At 34.5% G+C, this 19728-nt stretch overlaps 1 protein-coding gene across 3 annotated transcripts in view; it reads left to right on the top strand.

Moving 5' to 3' along the window:
- Positions 1–19728, top strand: part of MAP4K3 (mitogen-activated protein kinase kinase kinase kinase 3) — a 198221-nt gene that overhangs the window by 162942 nt on the left and 15551 nt on the right. For all 3 annotated transcript variants that reach the window (XM_059943542.1, XM_059943544.1, XM_059943545.1), the window contains 10 exons: positions 1403–1441; positions 1691–1744; positions 4003–4045; positions 5265–5424; positions 6284–6396; positions 9413–9454; positions 11429–11513; positions 12693–12772; positions 17727–17787; positions 17871–17988. In XM_059943542.1, the coding sequence (XP_059799525.1) occupies positions 1403–1441; positions 1691–1744; positions 4003–4045; positions 5265–5424; positions 6284–6396; positions 9413–9454; positions 11429–11513; positions 12693–12772; positions 17727–17787; positions 17871–17988 (795 nt within the window). The remainder of the gene's footprint in view (positions 1–1402; positions 1442–1690; positions 1745–4002; positions 4046–5264; positions 5425–6283; positions 6397–9412; positions 9455–11428; positions 11514–12692; positions 12773–17726; positions 17788–17870; positions 17989–19728) is intronic.

A 19728-nucleotide genomic window follows, 5' to 3' on the forward strand; every position in this document is an offset into this window, starting at 1 on the left:
GTATCTACAGATAAACATTTTGACATAGGTACTATTGTAATTCCCATTTTGCTTATTAGGAAAATCAGAGTAACTTATCGAAGGCCACATAGCTTACAGTGGCAGAGGCAGGATTCAGATTCAGGCTGTCTTTGCTTCACAACCTGTCATCATTTTGCTATACTGCCTCTAGGTAGAAGTCCTGTCTTCTTAGAGCTAGCCCTTGAAGAGCTTTGTGAATAGGTAATACATTTGACTGAAGTACCTTAATTTTTTTATCTGCAAAATAGGATTTGCAGTTAGTTTATGGTTTTCCTATGTCATTTGCAACTCCAGATTTAAAACTTTGTCACTTTTTAATACTTAAATTGTTATTAAACTATCCTAATTAAAACATTTGATGGCTAAAATCTATTCTGTTAATTGTTTATACCAGCTAACCATACCTTTCAGTTTCTCTGGTTTTATGCTTTGATAATTCTGAGGGCAGTTTTTTCCACTATGTATAGGAATGGGAAATGATTAGAAGGTACTACCTTACAACTTTTGAGGAGAGTAAATTTTCTGCTGAATCACTTTTACCACAGTAATCTGTCAGTAACCGTATTTCTATCTCGTTAGCTTTAAGAAGGCTATTGAGTTTCTAATGCTTGAAGAGTATAATATAGGAGGTATGTTGCGTGAATTTGCAGTGAAAAGAAGTAAGGGAACTTCAGGAATGCCGTGAGTTCTCTCTTACATTCCTGAATATCAAAGTTTTATAAACTGCTCCTAATGATAAAATCCTCGCACCTGGTCTGATACAGGCTTAGTCCCCCAAAAGTGTAAATGTGTTTGCCAGTACACCACTGGAGAACAGATACTTCAGGTAAGTGAGTGTCTTCTGTGAAAGCAAAGTGCTACTACATTCATGTATTCACATCACATGCATGCATGCTTTTGCAGAGATCCAACACGTTGAGTTTCATTTTGTAGGATTGCCTGAGAGCATGATGTTTTTTTAAAGTGTGTCACCTTTCTTATATTAAGAAAAAGAAAATATAATTTCAGGTGTCAGGTAAAATATTCCAGGTAAAATTTAAATCCTGGAAACCCCTGACTGTGACCCTGCAATTATTGTTTTGTCAGTCCCAATTGTGACATTTCATGGTGGGTTGTCCTTTGTCTGAACTGGTATTTTTCAATAAACACTTGGATTTATTTTGTTCATTTAAAATACATGTATAAAGACATTAGCAACAGAAAATAGATACCTCATTAAATATAACCTGATGTTTTATGGTATAGGGATGATCGTTACAGCAAGTTTTTAGTGAATAGTAAAGTATTTTAAATTTATAGATAAGGTTAAAGTGATGAAAAATTGTACTTAGTATTTCTTTGCTTTATTCACATTATTTTTAATTTTTATTTTTCTCCTAAGGAGTCTTCTGAAGTCTGTTGAAGAAGAATTACATCAGCGGTAACTTTAATTTTTAATTAAGCTTAAAATACTTTCTTACAGATGAGTAAAGTCTCTTTGCCCCCTTCTCTATCATGTAGCCTAAGATTGTGTTGTTGTTGTTATTGTTTTAATATCCTGAATCCTGTAAAGACGTAGAAATAAAATTCTGTCCTACAGTAGCCCTTCCTGCACTTTCTAAAATTTCTTCTTAAGCTGTTTTGGTAAAGTCCATTTGGTAACCGTGGAATTATCCTTCTTTATCCTTAGAGGGCATGTGGCACATTTAGAAGATGATGAAGGGGATGATGATGAATCTAAACAGTAAGTTCTGTTTCCATTTTTGGTAAAAGAAAAAGTGTCATTTGACCTGATTTAGTAAATCTGGCAGCTTAATATTGAAGTAATTTTAATATCATTAATAATATAGTATCATGGGTTGTACCACAGTTTCTTTCCTTTTCTCTGTACTAATGGTATTAGTCGGTTCGGGCATGCTTAACAAAATACCATAGACTGGTATTTATTTCTCATGGTTCTGGAGGCTGGGCTGCCGGACAGTTTAGTTCCTGGTGAGAGCTCTCTTCCAGGCTTGCAGGCGGCTGCCTTCTCAGTATGTCCTCAGATGGACTTTCCTCAGTGTGTGCGTGCAGAGAGAAATCTCTCTCCCTCTTTTTATAAGGCCACCATTCCTATCTGATTAGGACCTCATTCTTATGACCTCAGTTAACCTTAATTACCTCCCAGAAGCACTGTCTCCAAATACAATCACATTTCACTGTAAGCAGTCAGAAAGAACCAAGCCTCTCCTTCAGCACTTCGCTTAGAAATCTCCTCAGCTAACTATCCCGTTTCATCCCTTGCAGATTTTCCTTCCACAAAACACTAGAACATGAACGCAATTCAGCCGAGTTCTCTGCCACTTTATAACAATGATTACCTTTCCTCCAGTTTCCAATAACTTGTTCATCATTTCCATCTTGAGACCTCACCAGAATGGTCTTTAATGTCCATTAAAGGACATTATTCTGTTAATGACTACTTGTGTGTTCTCTAAGAAGACGGAAGCTTTCTCACCGGCTCTCCTCTTTTCTCACTGACCTCTTGCTCTTAATGTCTGTACTTCTAGCATGTACCCCCAAACTCTTCCAGCCTTTACCTATTACCCAGTTCCATAACTGCTTCCACATTTTTATGTATTTATTACAGTAGCACCCCACTTCTTAGTACCAAAATATGTCTTCGCTCAGGCTGCCATAACAAAATACCATGGACTGAGTGGCTGGAACAACAGAGATTTGTCACAGTTCTGGAGGCTGGGATGTCCAAGATAAGGTGCCCACAGATTTAGTTCCCGGTGAGGGCCCTCGTCCTGGCTTGTAGACAGCTGCCTTCTTGCTGTGTCTTCACATGGCCTTTTCTCAATCTGTGCACAGAGAGACAGAGAGAGATCGAGATCGAGATCTCTTCCTCTTTTTAATAAAGCCACCAATCCTATTGGATTAGCTCCCCACCCATATGATCTCATTTAACCTCAGTTACCTCCTAGAAGCCCTGTGTCCAAATACAAGCACATTGGAGGTTAGGGTTTCAACCTACAAATTTTGAGTGGACACAATTCAGTCCATAGCACAAGTTGATAAAAAAAGAACTTTGAAAAAAATTTACAAAGACAGTAAACATATCCTGTAGTTTAATGTTATAAATTAGTCAGTAATTGCTGTAGTTATTACTACAGCTACAAAGAGTCTTACTATATGGTTGATTAAATTTCATCTGATATGTTTCAAATAAATAATTTGGATATAAATGTATTTTTAAGGGGGGAATATTTTCACTATGTAATTATTAATATTTAGTCCTTTTAGTTTTGGGGGTTTTGTTGTTTGTTTTTTGTTTGTTTTTAAATAAAGATGCAGTTTCATGGTAGAGTGACAAAAACACCTGAGCAGCAGCTGGGGCATTGATTTTCTTTTCTACCTCACCACTCTGTGACCTTGAATCAGGTCACTTAACCTCTCTGGGCCTCAGTCTCCTCATCTGAGAGTATATGCTCCATAATCTTTTAATTTTTAGTACTTCTAAAACTCCAGTTCTGAGTTTTAATGAATCTGAGCTTCAACCAAATAAATTCTGCCAGTAATTTCATAGAGTATGTATATAGCTTTTGATGAGCTTCATCAGAGATATTCCATATCTAACAGTAGTAAAAATGAAGCTTACATTGTAATATATTTTTATATCATTTTGCTATTTTTCCTTAAACCAACTGTTGCTTGTGTTTTTATATTAACTACCTTTCAATTGATATAAATTGGAATTGTGGCTGTCTTTTCCAGTTTTAATTACTAAAATAATATTTGAAAACAAGAAAGCATATCTACTCAGTTACTTTTGAATAATACTTCATTTAGCATAACTTGAACATTTCACAAAGTATTTTGAAAAACGCTCGTAACCTTAGAAAAAGAAACTTGTTTATACAAAATTTTCTTCCATATCTTTAAAAAAGTAATCATATTTTAGTAATGATTTGTTTATAAAATGACGAGTTCTGATTCTAAGCGTTTATGTTTTTATAGTTCAACCATGAAAGCCAAAGTTCCACCTCCTTTGCCACCAAAGGTGAGCAGATTTGTTTTTCGGTTTGAATTGTGTATGTGTGTCTGCCACTTTAATACTGTATTAATACTTACTCTGTGGCTTATTTTCACTTGGGATCCACAAAGAAAAGTCATGAAGAAGTTACTAACCATGATATAAGTAGACAATTGTGATTGTTTTTGTTTGTCTTTTTTTAATTATCCAACTTGTCATTTGGTGTTTATTCTAAATAATAAGTTCCAGAAATTTGTACATGAAAATGATTAAATTAATGGATTAGTATTTCACTTGGGTTAGAAAACTCATACTTTTAATAAGATTTTTTTCCTCAAAATCTATCATCTACTAGTAACTGATTAAGTTCATATGCATAGCAAATTCTAATTGTAAAATGAACTGTTTATAAAATGAGTTGTACGGTTTGAAATCAATTATAAATTGATTTATAAATGAGAATTGGAGTCCGACCAGCCTAGATAGCCAATGTATGACTATATTTTGTTTTTATTTTATACTTTTAAGAAAATCACGATTCACCCAGGTAAATAGGACTGTTCTTGCTTGTTCAGTTTTACATTAGCAGAAATACAGAGATCTGAATTTCAAAGAGATAAGTGCTGAGCAGTCTTCCTGATAAGGGACACATTATAAGAATTTATAAATTCTCCAAACCTTCAGCTGACTGGAGGTTTTTCCCTTGTCTGCACAGAAGGTTTCCCAGGTATCCCATATTGCTGAGTTAGTATTCTCTCATTTGATAAAATTTTAATTGGCATCTTCTTCTGCCCCCAGTCTGAAAGATTAAGCATTAACATAAAAGATAATGAGTCACCTGAAAAGAGACAGTTTAGATTAGCCTTGTAAGGAGCTGAACTTTGATTAGCCTGAATGTTTAAAATAAAAGGAGACTCATTTAAATTGGGGATCGTAAAGACCAGAATATTTTTATTTGGCAAGTCTAAGTGAGTAGGCTTGTGAGGAATTAATAGAAACAGGTCTTTTTTTTTTTTTTTCCTGAGAAAATATTTTAGTGTACATTTTTAGGATATATATTAAGATTACCTGAATCAGATAGTTGAATAACCCAATAAGAGTTGAAACTCAACTAGTAAACACAGTTTGAAAGCCTCTGATATATAATAATATTTACTTCAGGGCAGATATTCAGTATTTTTCATGTTTAATGAAACACGAATAATTTCATGTTTAATCATTGGTCTCCTTTTCTGTATTATTTCAGCCTAAGTCCGTATTCATACCACAGGAAACTCATTCTACTGAAGATGATAATCAAGGAACAATCAAGAGATGTCCCACGTCAGAGAGCCCAGCAAAGCCCTCCCAAGTTCCACCTAGGCCACCACCTCCCAGGTTACCTCCACAGAAGCCTGTTGCTTTAGGTAATGGGGGAAGGGAAGGTGAAATAAGAATGTTGCCAGGTTTTCATAATGTGTGAAAAAAATGGAGGGACTCCTTTTAAGAGATTATTTGAAATTCCTTTGGGGAAGGGAGAAGGAAGGCAATGGCTCTAGAGATGTTTTCTGCTTTTTGCCTCATAGTTTGAAGTGTTTTTATGACAGGATTACCTATGACCCAGTCTGGGATATTTTGCCTCTTCTTTCTCATTTCATATCTAGCCTTCCCTCTTTTGGAGAATCATTTGTACCCAATTTGTTATTTATCTAGAGTGTGGCAACAAAAGAAATTAAACTCTGAACAAACAAGAAAAATGTGTTTGGTCCTAGGCTACTTCTGTTTTAGAAAAAGAAGAGGATACCTTGTCTGACTCCTTTATTTTATTTCATTTAATCATTATTAGAAAAATGATTGTCAGTATTTGCTAGGTATTCGCCTCCAAATTAATACTAGAAGGTACTGTTTTAATACTGTAAAGTGTCTTGTGTGTTATGCAAAAGAAGCAATTAAAAAAAGAGCAACTAATGTTTCTTGGATAACAGACTATAAATTGCCCCTTTCCTGAAAGTAGTTATGTATTCAATATTTCTTTTCTTTTTAACACAAATATATGTACTTAGATACAGCCTAAATTTTAATTTGCCTATGTGAAAGAAATAAAGTAGAAGAACGTATATATAAAAGACTTCTTACAGTAGTAAATATTCTGATAGGGTAATCCCAAATGAAGGCTGAAACTGTCTCAGAGATAATATTTTTTGTTTCCTACTTGATAATTTTCTGAATGAAAATTTTCATAAAAGGTAATCCTTTTCTAATACATTTAAACATATCTTACTGAAGGAAATGGAGTGAGCTCCTTCCAGTTAAATGGTGAACGAGATGGTTCATTATATCAACAACAGAATGACCATAGAGGCACAAACCTTTCAAGGAAAGAAAAGAAAGATGTACCAGTAGGTATTTATATTCATAAACTCTACTTATATTTGTTTCCTTTTTCACTATTAAGTTAGTTTTGCAGTTATAATTGATGGAACTATAGCAATTATATTTTTTAAATTTGTATGTTTTTATTTTAGTATATTAATTATAATGATAATAGATTGTTTAAAGCTTGAAAAAAATGACTTTGCTATGGTAAACACGAATGAAAGCTTTCTACTGTTCAAGTTATTTAGGCCAATTTGTTATATTGCATATTATAAAATGTGACCTCTGCATACAGCTAAACACTTAGTATTCTTGTGATTGTTGAGAAAATACTATTCTCGTTGATTAGAGTGATTCTTATACATTGCTTTTACAGTCTGATGAACTTACTGAAGGAAGGACATGGACAGATAAGGAAAGCCATAGCTTCTACCTCAGGACAAATTTCTGTTACATAATTTGTGATATTACTACTCTTACTCAAAGAAAATAGCTAACAAGGAAGAAAAATTAAGTATTTTCTAGTAGATATAAGATATCACTTTAGGAAAGGTGAAGTTAGCCTTAGCAGCTATTCCTGTTACAAATGAAAGGTAAAACACTATGACATAACTACTAAAACATAAATAGAATTTATCAGGGAGATTAAAAATTTTTAACATTTGTAAAGAATTTACTCTTAATCATCAGGCGACATTTGTCCATCATCATAGAACTTAAAACAACAAAAAAATCCTCAAAATTCCCAATTCAGCGGTTGCCAGCAAGATCACAAGACAGTATTTTGGGGGAAGTTTTTGTGTATAATAACATTTGTTATTTTTCTAGAAATTTACAGGACATATGGTTATGTGCATACAGCTATACTTTGTGCACTAAGCACATTGCTAGAGGCATTTGTTCTGTATCTGTTCAACTGTTTCATAAGATTTCGCTATAGATATGACATACCATTTTTTATAATTCAGTTAAAGCATTTGACTGGGGTTATGCATTGTAATTTGTGAAACTTAGGACATTTTTAACAAAAGTGAAATGTCCTGTAGGAATAATAGGATTTATGAAGTCTGTCCAACGGAGTAGTGCCTTTTTGCTTTCATCAGTTTAAATTTTAGCAGCCCTGCTAATGTAGTAGTATAAAAATGCAGCCTAATGATTTTGCAACACAGTATAATAACCTTTGAGAGATGAATACATTTTTTAATTTATGTACTTTTAATTCACTTTTTCTATTACCTTATTTTATCAGGATAAGGAACTAGTAATTAAACTAGCAGTCTCAATAATTCTGAAATAAATATGTCATGACTGTATCAGGATAAACAGTATCCCTGGTATATTGAAACATGATTACAGTTTGTGCAGCTTCTTGAAATTATTTACAGCCAATTCTGTCAGTACTTAAGTTAAATCTGACAGTTAAAACATTCAGAGCTCCCTAATTAAAAATGATGTTTTGCTAAAATAGATGATATGTGATAAAAAATAAGTACATAAATCATTTGCAAAATGGAAAAAATTATCAGAAATTGATGGCAGTATTAGGCTGTACATCCTCATAAACATATCTACAAAGTAAAATTTCATAGTCTTAATTTTAGAAATGTCTAAAAGTTATTCATGTAAGTAGTACTACACAGAATATTTCATTTGTATCATGTATATGAAATCAATTAACAGTAGCTTTTTAATTTTGGTCTCATTTAAACAATTCTGATTTATATTAGATTGAGAAAAAATTATAATGTCATTCCTTAAAACGCTGTTAAGATTAACCTCAAAAGAAACCTAGACTTTCATTAAATTTACGTTTAAATTATAATCTCTCCCAAGGAGATTCCTTCTCCAGGGATAAATCATGTACCCCAGGAATGTAGTCCCTTGGAGAAATTTCTGGTACTGTTGAGAATATTGTAATAGATGAGCAATGTGCTATTTTTCCTCTCCTTAAATTATCAGTATACTATGACCAATGATTCATGCATTTGAGTCCATCAAAATTTAAAACTTCACTTGACAAAACACTCTGTAAACAAGGTTAACATAATCTGCAGACTAGGAGAAAACATTTGTAATATATATATAACAGATAAAGTATTTAAGTCTAGATATATAAGGAGCTCCAACAAATAGCTAAGAAAAAGGTAACTCAGTTAAAAAAAAAGGAGGGGGGAGAATTCACAGAAGAGGAAAAAGTTTTTTTAAAAAAGATTCTCAACCTTCCTAGCAATCAGAGGCATGCAAGTTAATGAGAAACACAGGAGAAAACATTTTTTACTCCTGTAAAAACTGTTATCAGTTTGAGAACATTAAGTGTCTGTGAGACCATAAGGAACCAGGACTCTCATACATTGCTGGTGGGAGCGATATGAAGTGGGCACTTGGAAAGGCAGTTTGGCAGTCAGTATCCACTAAACTGTAAAGGTACAGACCCCATATTCCAGAAGTTTCACTTCTCACAACATATCCTTAAAAAAAACCATTCACACATGTAGTAAGGTATGTGCAAGGGTGATCATTTCCGCATTGTTGTTACAGTAAAAATTTGAAAATAATTTAAAATATCCAATAACAATTAGGGAATTGCTAAATAAATTATGTTATATTCATACTGTTCTGCAGTTAAAGCAAATGAATCAATGTACTTATGCCGTCCAAGACCCAATGTTAAGGCAAAGAACAAGCTGATAAACAGTGAATAACTGTTTATGTTCTAAAACACACACAAAAACAGTATTTCTGTGGGGACATGTATATAAATATGTGCAAAAAGGTCTGGAAGGATACACAGATACATGAGTACATATAATTGCCTAGAGAAAAGTTTGGAAGGATACACAATAAGCCATTTGTGGGGGGGGGCAGGTACTAAGAATAAGTGGAGTGTGAAAGGATTATAGGAGACTTCAGTATTATCTATAATGTTTTGTTTGACAAAGAGAATGTATTCATGTATTTTATTCTGATACATGTGTTTGAAATACAGTACTGATGCACCAAGCAACAAGAAGTATAATCATGCTTGTGTTCTTTTTCTAGAAGCCTATTAGTAATGGCCTACCCCCAACACCTAAAGTGCACGTAAGTATGAATACCAAATAGGTTAAGTTTTCAAACTAAATACAATGACAAATAATTGCTTGAATGTGTACCTTTAGTTGGATTTTTTTGCCTGTTTGAAAGAATCCATTATTATTGAAAAAAATCTAAAAGATTGCTAATTTAAATATTGATTATATCTGAAAAGTAATTTTTCAAAAGAAAATTACAATAAATTATACATTTTAAAGCTGCTTTATTCAAAAATTATTAATATTTTCTTTGCACATATTTTTGAAGGAATGTGAAAAATGCACAGTTATCAAAAACATAGAATTTTAGAAATAGAGGGAACACTGAAGGAGAATCTGGCCCAAACTCTATTTTTTGCCCATGAATAAAACTGAGACCCAAAGATCTTAGTCACCAAGATCACAAAACAACACCCAACTCTAACCAGACCTAGAACTAGAACTTAAATGTCCTATGTTATAGTCCTTGTAGGTTTTTTATATCTGTATATACCATGCTATCTTTTTTAGGATTAAGATGATATTAACTCAATGTAATTTTAGGTTAGTATGGATAGAAATACATTTTCGCTGATACAAATCTCTAATCTAAAACCTTATGTAATACTAGTTTAGACAATGTCCATAATTTTTCTGGTTTTTAACCTCCCAACTCTACTATTTAGCCTTTTTACTTTTTAACTCTACTTTTTAATTAGTATATAAAGATCTAAATAATCATACCTCATTTTACAAAAAGAAGTTTTGAGTGTAAAGGGCTCCTGAGTCTAGAGATTTATATATACAATAGGGATGAGATTTCCTGTTGGGCTACAAGATGAAATTCCTTTATCAGGTATACAGTTGACAGGGAAGAGCTGATAACTATGGACCAACTATACAAATTAGCTTTAGGTTGGGACTGGTTTGATTTGTACCGCATTTTGTCATTTGGATTTTTAGGGGTTTAGCAATACCTTAATATGTGAATTTTGGTACCTATCTTAAAGGATAATTATCAGGGTTAGTTAAGTGATATAATTTCTGCCCTACACCATAAGAACATTTTTTATTGGTCTCCTACCACCTGGTGGTATTGCCAGGCTATTGTTCTTTTTTGGGAACTAAAATCTTAAAAATACTGGTTGGTAGGTTTCTGTGAGTAAAAAGGAAATCTTAAAATTTAATATTTTGATTATTTTGTGTTAATATTTTTAATCCACTATTGTCAACAGTAATCGCTCACAGTATTATCTCCCTGTTGGTGAAGAAAACATTCCTGCTCTAAAATGATGCACAGTGCTGTCCTTACCACATATTTCTGTATTCTTTTTTCCCCCAAGTTTTTGTTAGTAAAAGTAATTAAATGGGTAAGCTTTCTTGTATTTATTTATTCTAACCAGAACAATAATTTCAAAATTCACATCTTACTCTTTGAAGATCAAAAAACGTTCAAATGAGTGATATTATTTTTCACTATAAGGTATTTATTATCTGAAAGGTTTGTAAATAAGCTTGATAAATAAATATTAACATCAAAAAATAAAGCTTTTTGTTGAATCCTTCCAGGGAAAATAATCAGATTGCTCAACTTTTTTTAAAAGTACGTCTCTATGTTTTGAGATTAAAGTCCGTATATGAATTTCAAATCAACCATACCTTTTCCACTTTGTAACATTAAATTCAGTGCTTAGTGCTATTTTTAGGCTCATGAAACCAAGTAAGAAAATTTTCACCTTTGTAGAGATTATGATTTCCTTCTTACCAGAGAATATTGTATTGCTCTTAATGTGGGACATGTAAGTAATTCTTCTGTAAGCAATGATTGTGCAGAATTAGTCGCTATTACTGCTTTGTTTATTTGAGAAGATAGGAAGAATAAAGTGACTCTTCTAAGTAAAATCTTAGGTCATCTGACAGTTGTGCCTGAAACCTTTGTGATACCACTGTAAGGCAGGTGACTAGGACTCGATAGATTTATTTGGTTATTTTTTGTTTTTTCCAGATGGGTGCATGTTTTTCAAAGGTTTTTAATGGATGTCCCTTGAAAATTCACTGTGCAACATCATGGATAAATCCAGACACAAGAGGTAGTACTATATATTTGTATCTGTTATTCTTCTGATTGTTTAGTGTTTTCATGAGACCAGGAAAGCACTCAGTTTTAATCACTTTCTGCATACCTTTCTGAAAAAAATTTTGTTACAATTTAAAAAGAAATGTTTTTAAGGTAAATATGTTTCTCTGTGTTATTAGCAGTGTTTGAGGTGACACATGGTATTAAAATTTCACTGTGTAGTCACCATATCGATATACTGAAACCATATACTCTGTGTCATCTGTCTGTATAAAGATACACGTAGAGATATGTACAAATGTATGCTCTCTCCTTCTCTCTCTCTCTCTCTCACTCACACACACACACACACACACAGGTATTCTTACTAAATCTTTCAAAAATCCAAGGTGTAGGTACTTTTATTTCACGGGTAAAGAAAATGACACTCAGAGAGGTTCATTGTTTCACAGCCAATCGGTAGTAGAGCTGCAGTTTGATCCCAGTTCAGTCCTGTCTGACCACAAAGCTTATGCCTTTAATCTCCCAGTACTAATCCTAAATACTGGGCAGTATAAGAATGTTCTTGGCATTCTAAGTTGTTCTCAGGATACTTCAGTTTAGCCTGGAGAAGTTCTTCACCTGCTGTTTTACATTATCATAAAAACTGATCAAACAGAACCATGGCCAAACTTCTAATATCTTCTAGAAGATATTGAGTACCCTAGCAAGCATCCAAGTTTTAGTTGACTTTTTAAATAGGCTGTAGTCAGATCTTGGTTTTTTTGATGTTATGTTTATAATAATAGCCCATCTGCAAAAATACTTTGAGTCTGTATCAGCTGTTCTTGATTTGCATTCTGTATGTCAGTTGCACATGATCCTCTCCAAGAGGGAATTCAGAAAAGTTGCTGCAGATTCTCTGCCAGTCCTTAGCACCCTCTGATGAGTGAGGAGTCCTAGCATGCCATTCTTCAAAACCTCTTTTCATAAAATTTTCTTCACTGCTTTGAGGCTAATATTTTCATATAACTCAATTCCTTGAGCTAGAGTTTCTAACTACTTATTTGCATTAAAATAAAAAATACTGCTTACAGACCACAGTAATTCTTTTTTCATATGTTAATACATATATACTTAATTTTAGATTATATAAATTCTTCTAAAGAGTATTTTATATATCAAAATCAGTGGATTACTTTTGTCATTTCAGATCAGTACTTGATATTTGGTGCTGAAGAAGGGATTTATACCTTGAATCTCAATGAACTTCATGAAACATCAATGGAACAGGTATGTTATTTTGTATTTTTCCTTTTTTTTTTTTAATTCTTAAGTTATTATACACAGACACTAAGCAAGAAATGTTTCAGTGCTATGATTTGTTGCCTCTTTTGTTCATAAAACCTTCCTAGAGCATGTTCTATTTACCAGGTGCTAAAGACACACTCACAAGATGAGTCCTCACCTTTAAGTAGCTCATGATCTAATAGATGAAACAAACATGCAAACCAATACCTGCAACACACTTCGAGTTAGATGTCACACTAGGAGTGAGTACAAAGTGTAAGCCACAGAGGTGGGTATCACTAGCACCTCCTGTGGGGAGATGAGAAGGAGAGAGACATTTAAGATGGACCATAAATGATGATGAGTAGAAGGTTAGAGGATAAACATGAAGGAGCATGGCAAGCATGGGGAGCTATGAATGGATAATTCGATTGGAGTATAGAATGAGTGTAGAATAGTAACAATAAATGAAGGTCGATGGGTACGCAGGTGCCAAACCCCAGAGCTTTGTGTAACATGCTGATGATCAGATCTGTGTTTTAGAAATATCTGTTTGCATTGTGGTGAGAGATGAGACTAGAGATTATGGTTAAAGGGTAAAGAAGTGTTTAGTCAGAGCGGAAGTGGAGAGGACAGAGGGGGAAAAATGGGGTTTGGAATTGTATGGGGACATTTTTGATTGTCACAATGACTTAGAGGAAGCTTTTGGCATTTAGTACCCAGAGACCAGAACTGCTAAACAACCTACCTACAAAAATGATGATAATGATGATGGTATTAATAGCTAATACCTGTATAAATCTTATTATGTGCCAGGTACTGGTTTTTTTTTTTCTCATTCTATTTTAATTAATTTATTTTATTTTATTTTATTTTTTTAATCAGTCATCAATTTTATACACATCAGTGTATACATGTCAATCCCAATTGCCAGGTACTGTTTTTAAATGCTATTAATCTTCACAGTGACTCTTAGAAGTAGATACCATTATTATTCTCATTTCAGATGAGAAATCTGAGGCTCAGAAAGTAGCTTTTCAGAGATCCCACAGCTGTGAAGTGGCTGAACTGGGATATGGACCCAGGCAAGCTGGCTCCAGAGTCCATGTCCTTAAATACTTCACCATACTGCCTCTCCCACTTGTATCACTTCTATAGAGAAACACTGGACTTAGAGAATTAAAGAGATAGAATTGGCCAAATTGAATGACCAGTTCAACAAGGAGGTTAAGAAGTCTTGGTTGACTTCAGTTTTCCAACTTGAATGACTGGATGAGTGATAGTACCACTTGGCAGGGTGTGGTATACAGAAGGAGAGGTCAGTTTGAAAGGGATAATGATGCATTCAGTTTGGTCACGTTGAGTTTTGGGTGCCTGTGAGATATATAACTAATTCTCCATTATTAATATAAATCGATATAAATAAAATAGAAAAATCCATAAGTAAGGATAATTTCTTCAAAACCAAACATTTCCATCTTTTCTCATCACAACTTTTTTTAAATCAGATTTTCTAACAAGATCCTTAACTGATATACTTACTCTAAATCTTAATCTGGAAGGAGGTATACAGTGCAGTGGCTGAAAAACACATATGAACTAGGGAAAAAAGAAAAGGATCTTGTTAGTTATAATAATTAGTAAATCACAGTCAAAAGTGGTAAATTTTTTTGGATATAATAAGATATCTAAAAATCATAGTACTGGTAACAATATTAATTGTAAGGAACAAGACCAATGTCATGCTTACATGGGGTAAGCATTTATCAACCTAATTTAAGGGGCTGTTAAGTGAAGGTACCTTCAACCCCACCCATCCTCACTCTGCAGTAACTCCCCTTCTTAGGTGCTTTACCATTTGAAATTACATTATTACGGTAATATTTTCTGAGCTAAACACGCCCATCAAGGTGAACGTTTTCCTTCCCAGAGGAGCCTATAAGAGTAGAGAACGCGTATATGTGAGATCTAGGAGTTTTTCCATCTTCCTGTGAAATTGATTATTAGGCTGGTTTTCTCTGTACTCTAAGGAAAGAAACTGGGTGGCTTGAGTCTGCTAGATAGGGGAAGATGCTGTAAGGTGAGAAAATGACACAGAACAGCGTCTTGATTTACACATCTTTTTCTGCTGTTACTATTTATAGCTAGCATTTATGGAGTGCTCAATGTACGCCAGTCTTCTAAGCATCTTACACCTACAAGGAACATCATATTCACTCACCACAACAACAGTGTTGGGATAGGAGCTCCATTTTACAAATAAGAACACTGAGACACAGAAATAAGTCAGTTACCCAAGGTCACAGAGTCAATGAGAAAGCAGCTGTCTAAATGTAGGCAAAATGCAGAACCTACTCTTCTTTTTTTTTTTGATAAATTTGTTTATTTTTGGCTGTGTTGGGACTTCGTTGCTGCACGTGGACTTTCTCTAGTTGCAGCGAGCGGGGGCTACTCTTCGTTGCGTTGCACGGGCTTCTCATTGCGATGGCTTCTCTTGTGGAGCACGGGCTCTAGGTGCGCGGGCTTCAGTAGTGTGGCGCATGGGCTCAGTAGTTGTGGCTCACGGGCTCTAGAGCGCAGGCTCAGTAGTTGTGGCGCACGGGCTTAGCTGCTCCGCGGCATGTGGGATCTTCCCGGACCAGGGCTCGAACCTGTGTCCTCTGCGTTGGCAGGCGGATTCTTAACCACTGTGCCACCAGGGAAGCCCCCGCCCCCCTAGAACCTACTCTTCTTAAGCACTATATAGCTTTATTAAACTGATTATTTCACCCAGAGCCTATTTTGCTAAGAGAAGTAGGCATTAGAAATCTAGGAAAGCTTTAGAGTTTTATTAAACGTGGCTAAAAATGAAAATCCGAAGTGAAAATCCAACACTTAATAAAACTTTGCATAAATACTCTTCCATTGTCCCTATGTTGATATTACCAAAGGAATTTGTGTCTTACCCTGGTACTTTATATATGCTTGTATTAAATAAACGAACTCACTTATATTTACAAATATATAGTCCCATGATAAATTTGTTTGGTTTGGTACTTGCAGTACTTTGTAAGTATGTATTTTTATGAAAATAAACTCACTTCAACGCTGAATTAAATAAAAATTAGTTTCTTGCTACTTTGGTAACATGTACTGGTATGACTTGGAATTAGTCATTGCCCCTTTTTTTATCTGCCTAATTTTCTCAATATAGCCAATGAATTCTCAATTCTTCTGTGAAACTTTTATGAGAGCATAAAGCAGGAAATGTTGTTTATGTTCTTGCAGCCTGAGGTACGGTTATAGGCAAGTTTTCCAAAATTAAAAACCACATGGCAGGGGGACTTCCCTGGTGGCGCAGTGGATAAGACTCCATGCTCCCAATGCAGGGGGCCCAGGTTCGATCCCTGGTCAGGGAATTAGATCCCACATGCATGCCTCAACTAAGAGTTCACATGCCACAACTAAGGAGTTGGTGAACTGCAAGTAAGGAGCTCACCTGCTGCAACTAAGGAGCCCACATGCCACAACTAAGGAGCCCGCCTGCCGCAACTAAGACCCGGCACAACTAAATAAATACATACATACATACATAAATAAATATTTTTTTTAAAAAACCCACATAGCAGAACTTCCCTGGCTGTCCAATGGTTAGAGCTCTGCGCTTCCACTGCAGGGGACATGGGTTCAATCACTGGTGGGGGAACTAAGATTTCACAAGCCACACAGCACAGCCCAAAAAAAAAAAACCATAGCCTTGCCACATTTTACTTGCTTGGAGACATTAGGTGTTTTATGTGGGTACATTTTGCGAATAAATGAAACAGGTTTTATTAAAAATAGATTTTACTTTGTTTCTCACCCTTTTATTATTACTTTTCCTATTTTAATTATTCAGGACCATCATTGTGACTTTTAAAGGCTTTTTTAGAGTAATGTCCTTAGAGGCCTTGATATGTTTCATCATTAGTCTCTTCCTTCTTTCCGTTCCCTACCCTCATCCCAGTCTGTTTTGGAGTAACCTAGTAGGAATTGCCAGGGCAAACCCAGAAACCAAGCTTGTTAAATCACGATGCTTAATTACATTCATCAGTGGTTCTCAAACTTCAGTATGCAACAGAATCACCTGGAGGGCTGATTAAACCGTAGATTGCTGGACCCACCTTTAGAGCTTCTACTTCAGTAACTCTGAGATGAGGTCCAAGAATTTGCATTTCTCATTTCTAACAATGCCCGGTGATGCTGATGGTGCTGGTGCAAGGACCACTTTGAGAACCACTGATACGCATATGAAATGTCTTAATGAGAGCAGTTGTTTTTTTTCCTTCAAAATATATGAACTGCGTTTCATGAAATCCCTTTCTTTACCCTAAATACTAATCACCTTAAAGCTTCCAGAGAGGTGTCTCTCAGTTCTTATGTGCTAGATTTCAGTAATGAATTCCATATATATGTCCTTTGTGATTTATAAGTTTTCATCATATTCTCTCTTGGCCTTTTTTTCCTCCATACCTACTATTTCCATATCCTGTGTTTCACTACACCGTGATCCTTTTTTCTCTTCTGTTCCAAAAGCCATGCAGGTCCATATGCCTAGATAAGAACTTTTTTTGGAAGTACACAGGAGAGTCTTAATTATTTAAAACCCCAGAACCAAAATAAAGGAATTGTTTGAAAATGTCCTTTTCCCTGTGTAGTTTGGGATTATGTAGTCCTAACCATAAGGAGAGTGGAGCTAATCATGTGATGTTGGAACTTAGATAATGAAATTACACTGCTAATTTATTTTTCTTCCATATAAATATGTATGTGTAGCATCTTGTTTTACATGCCTTATAAAATGAATTTCTATTAAAAATAAGTTTCTTTTTTAAGAACTGGCCTAATGATATGATAGCTACATGGTTAATATGTACATATTTACACTGCTATTATCTATTATCCTTTGTAAACTTTGTGCTTTTTTTTTTTTGATCAGCTATTCCCCCGAAGGTGTACATGGTTGTATGTAATGAACAATTGCTTACTATCAATATCTGGTAAGTCTTTCAGTTTTTAAATACCTTACAGTTGTTCCTATTTATGTTATCAGCTTTTATGACATACATATTTTTCTCTGCAGGTAAAGCTTCTCAGCTTTATTCCCATAATTTACCAGGGCTTTTTGATTATGCGAGACAAATGCAAAAGTTACCCGTTTCTATTCCAGCACACAAACTCCCCGACAGAATACTGCCAAGGTAACTGTACATTTGATTATGTTTTCATCCTTAGAGATATGTTAATTCATTCTAAAAAACAAATATACTATAGAAATTGAAAAAGCATGGGTTTGTAGAAATCACATGTAATGAAAAACTGTAAGAAGTAATGTATTTTTTTTTTTTTAATGAGGTGTGTTTTTAAATTTTATTTATTTATTTATTTATTTATTTATGGCTGTGTTGGGTCTTCGTTTCTGTGCGAGGGCTTTCTCTAGTTGTGGCAAGCGGGGGCCACTCTTCGTCGCGGTGCGCGGGCCTCTCACTGTCGCGGCCTCTCTTATGGCGGGGCACAGGCTCCAGACGCGCAGGCTCAGTAGTTGTGGCTCATGGGCCCAGTTGCTCCGCGGCATGTGGGATCTTCCCAGACCAGGGCTCGAGCCCGTGTCCCCTGCATTGGCAGGCAGATTCTCAACCACTGCGCCACCAGGGAAGCCCAGAAGTAATGTATTTTCACAAGTGTTTATCACATTCTTCTAAAATTTTCTGCTTTATACTTTCTACTTATATCAAGCATTTTCTTTCTGAGTTTTTAATTGTTTTTCTACAAGGTTAAAACTAATTTTTTTCTGTAATTTGCTGGTAATTTTATGTCACATATAGTGTTTTTGACTTATTTGTGTCAATCTGAATAAAATGACTTTTCTCCAAGTAGTTTCTAAACTTAGAAAATTTAAGTGAGTTATTAAATGAAGATTTTTGTTAGAAGATAGTTACTACTTAGAAATTGAGATTTTTGCTTTTCTACTTTCAGGGATTTTTAGTTACGTTCTTTCTTCTTTTTGGTTATTATTATATTGGACCTCATTTGTTGAGTAAAAATCTTCTGAGTTTGGTATAAATTGTATTTTACAAAAACTTTATAATGTAACCATTCTTCCTTTACAATATTAGTTGTAAAGCAACTAATGTAGAACCTTAACTTTTAAGTACCTTGAAAATCTGTTGTTGTTAATTGCTGAGTTTACAGTATAGCTAACATTTGCCCCTTTGTGCACAAAACCTTTTAAAAAATTAACTTTTGTATGAAAATCATTTTTAAATACACTGCAAGCTTTTCTGTCTTTAAAATAGATTACACTGAGTTTAATTGGATCTTTTCATGATGAGTTAGTTATGATTATGAACTTGATTTATTATATTTATATTATAGTATCTGTAGTTGGATTTAGGGATAGTGCGCCTATAACTAGTCAGGAAGTTTCTTTCTTCCTGTACAGTTTATGTGCCCCTCTCTTTCTCCCAGCTGCCACTTTGTGCTGTTATTTTTCTGCCTACTTAAAGTATGACTCCATTCAGCTTTCTAATTTGATAATCCTAAATTCCTGTCGGCATGGAAACTGACCTCCAAGCTTTAAAAGTAAAGAGCCCCCAAAGAATGTAAGGCACATAAATTTTAATGCATTAACTTTTTGATATCATTTTGTCAGAATAGAGTCCTATTCTTATATCAGTTTGTGGCTCATCTTTTTACTTTCTCAGTGGTGTCTTTTGGTAAACCAAAGTTAATAATGTATTAAACAAATTCATTCAACAAATTGAATGCCACTCATAGTTTGAGGTGCTAAGGATACAGCAGTGAAAAAAATATCAATTTAAGTTTATCAGTATTTTCCTGAATGATTTATTTTTGCATTTTTAAAAGAAATCCCAGGACTTCCGTGGCGGTCCAGTGGTTAAGACTTTGCCTTCCAATGCAAGGGGTGTGGGTTCCATTCC

The sequence above is a fragment of the Balaenoptera ricei genome, chromosome 13, assembly GCF_028023285.1.
Source record: "Balaenoptera ricei isolate mBalRic1 chromosome 13, mBalRic1.hap2, whole genome shotgun sequence".
In the NCBI taxonomy this organism is placed as follows: Eukaryota; Metazoa; Chordata; class Mammalia; order Artiodactyla; family Balaenopteridae; genus Balaenoptera; species Balaenoptera ricei.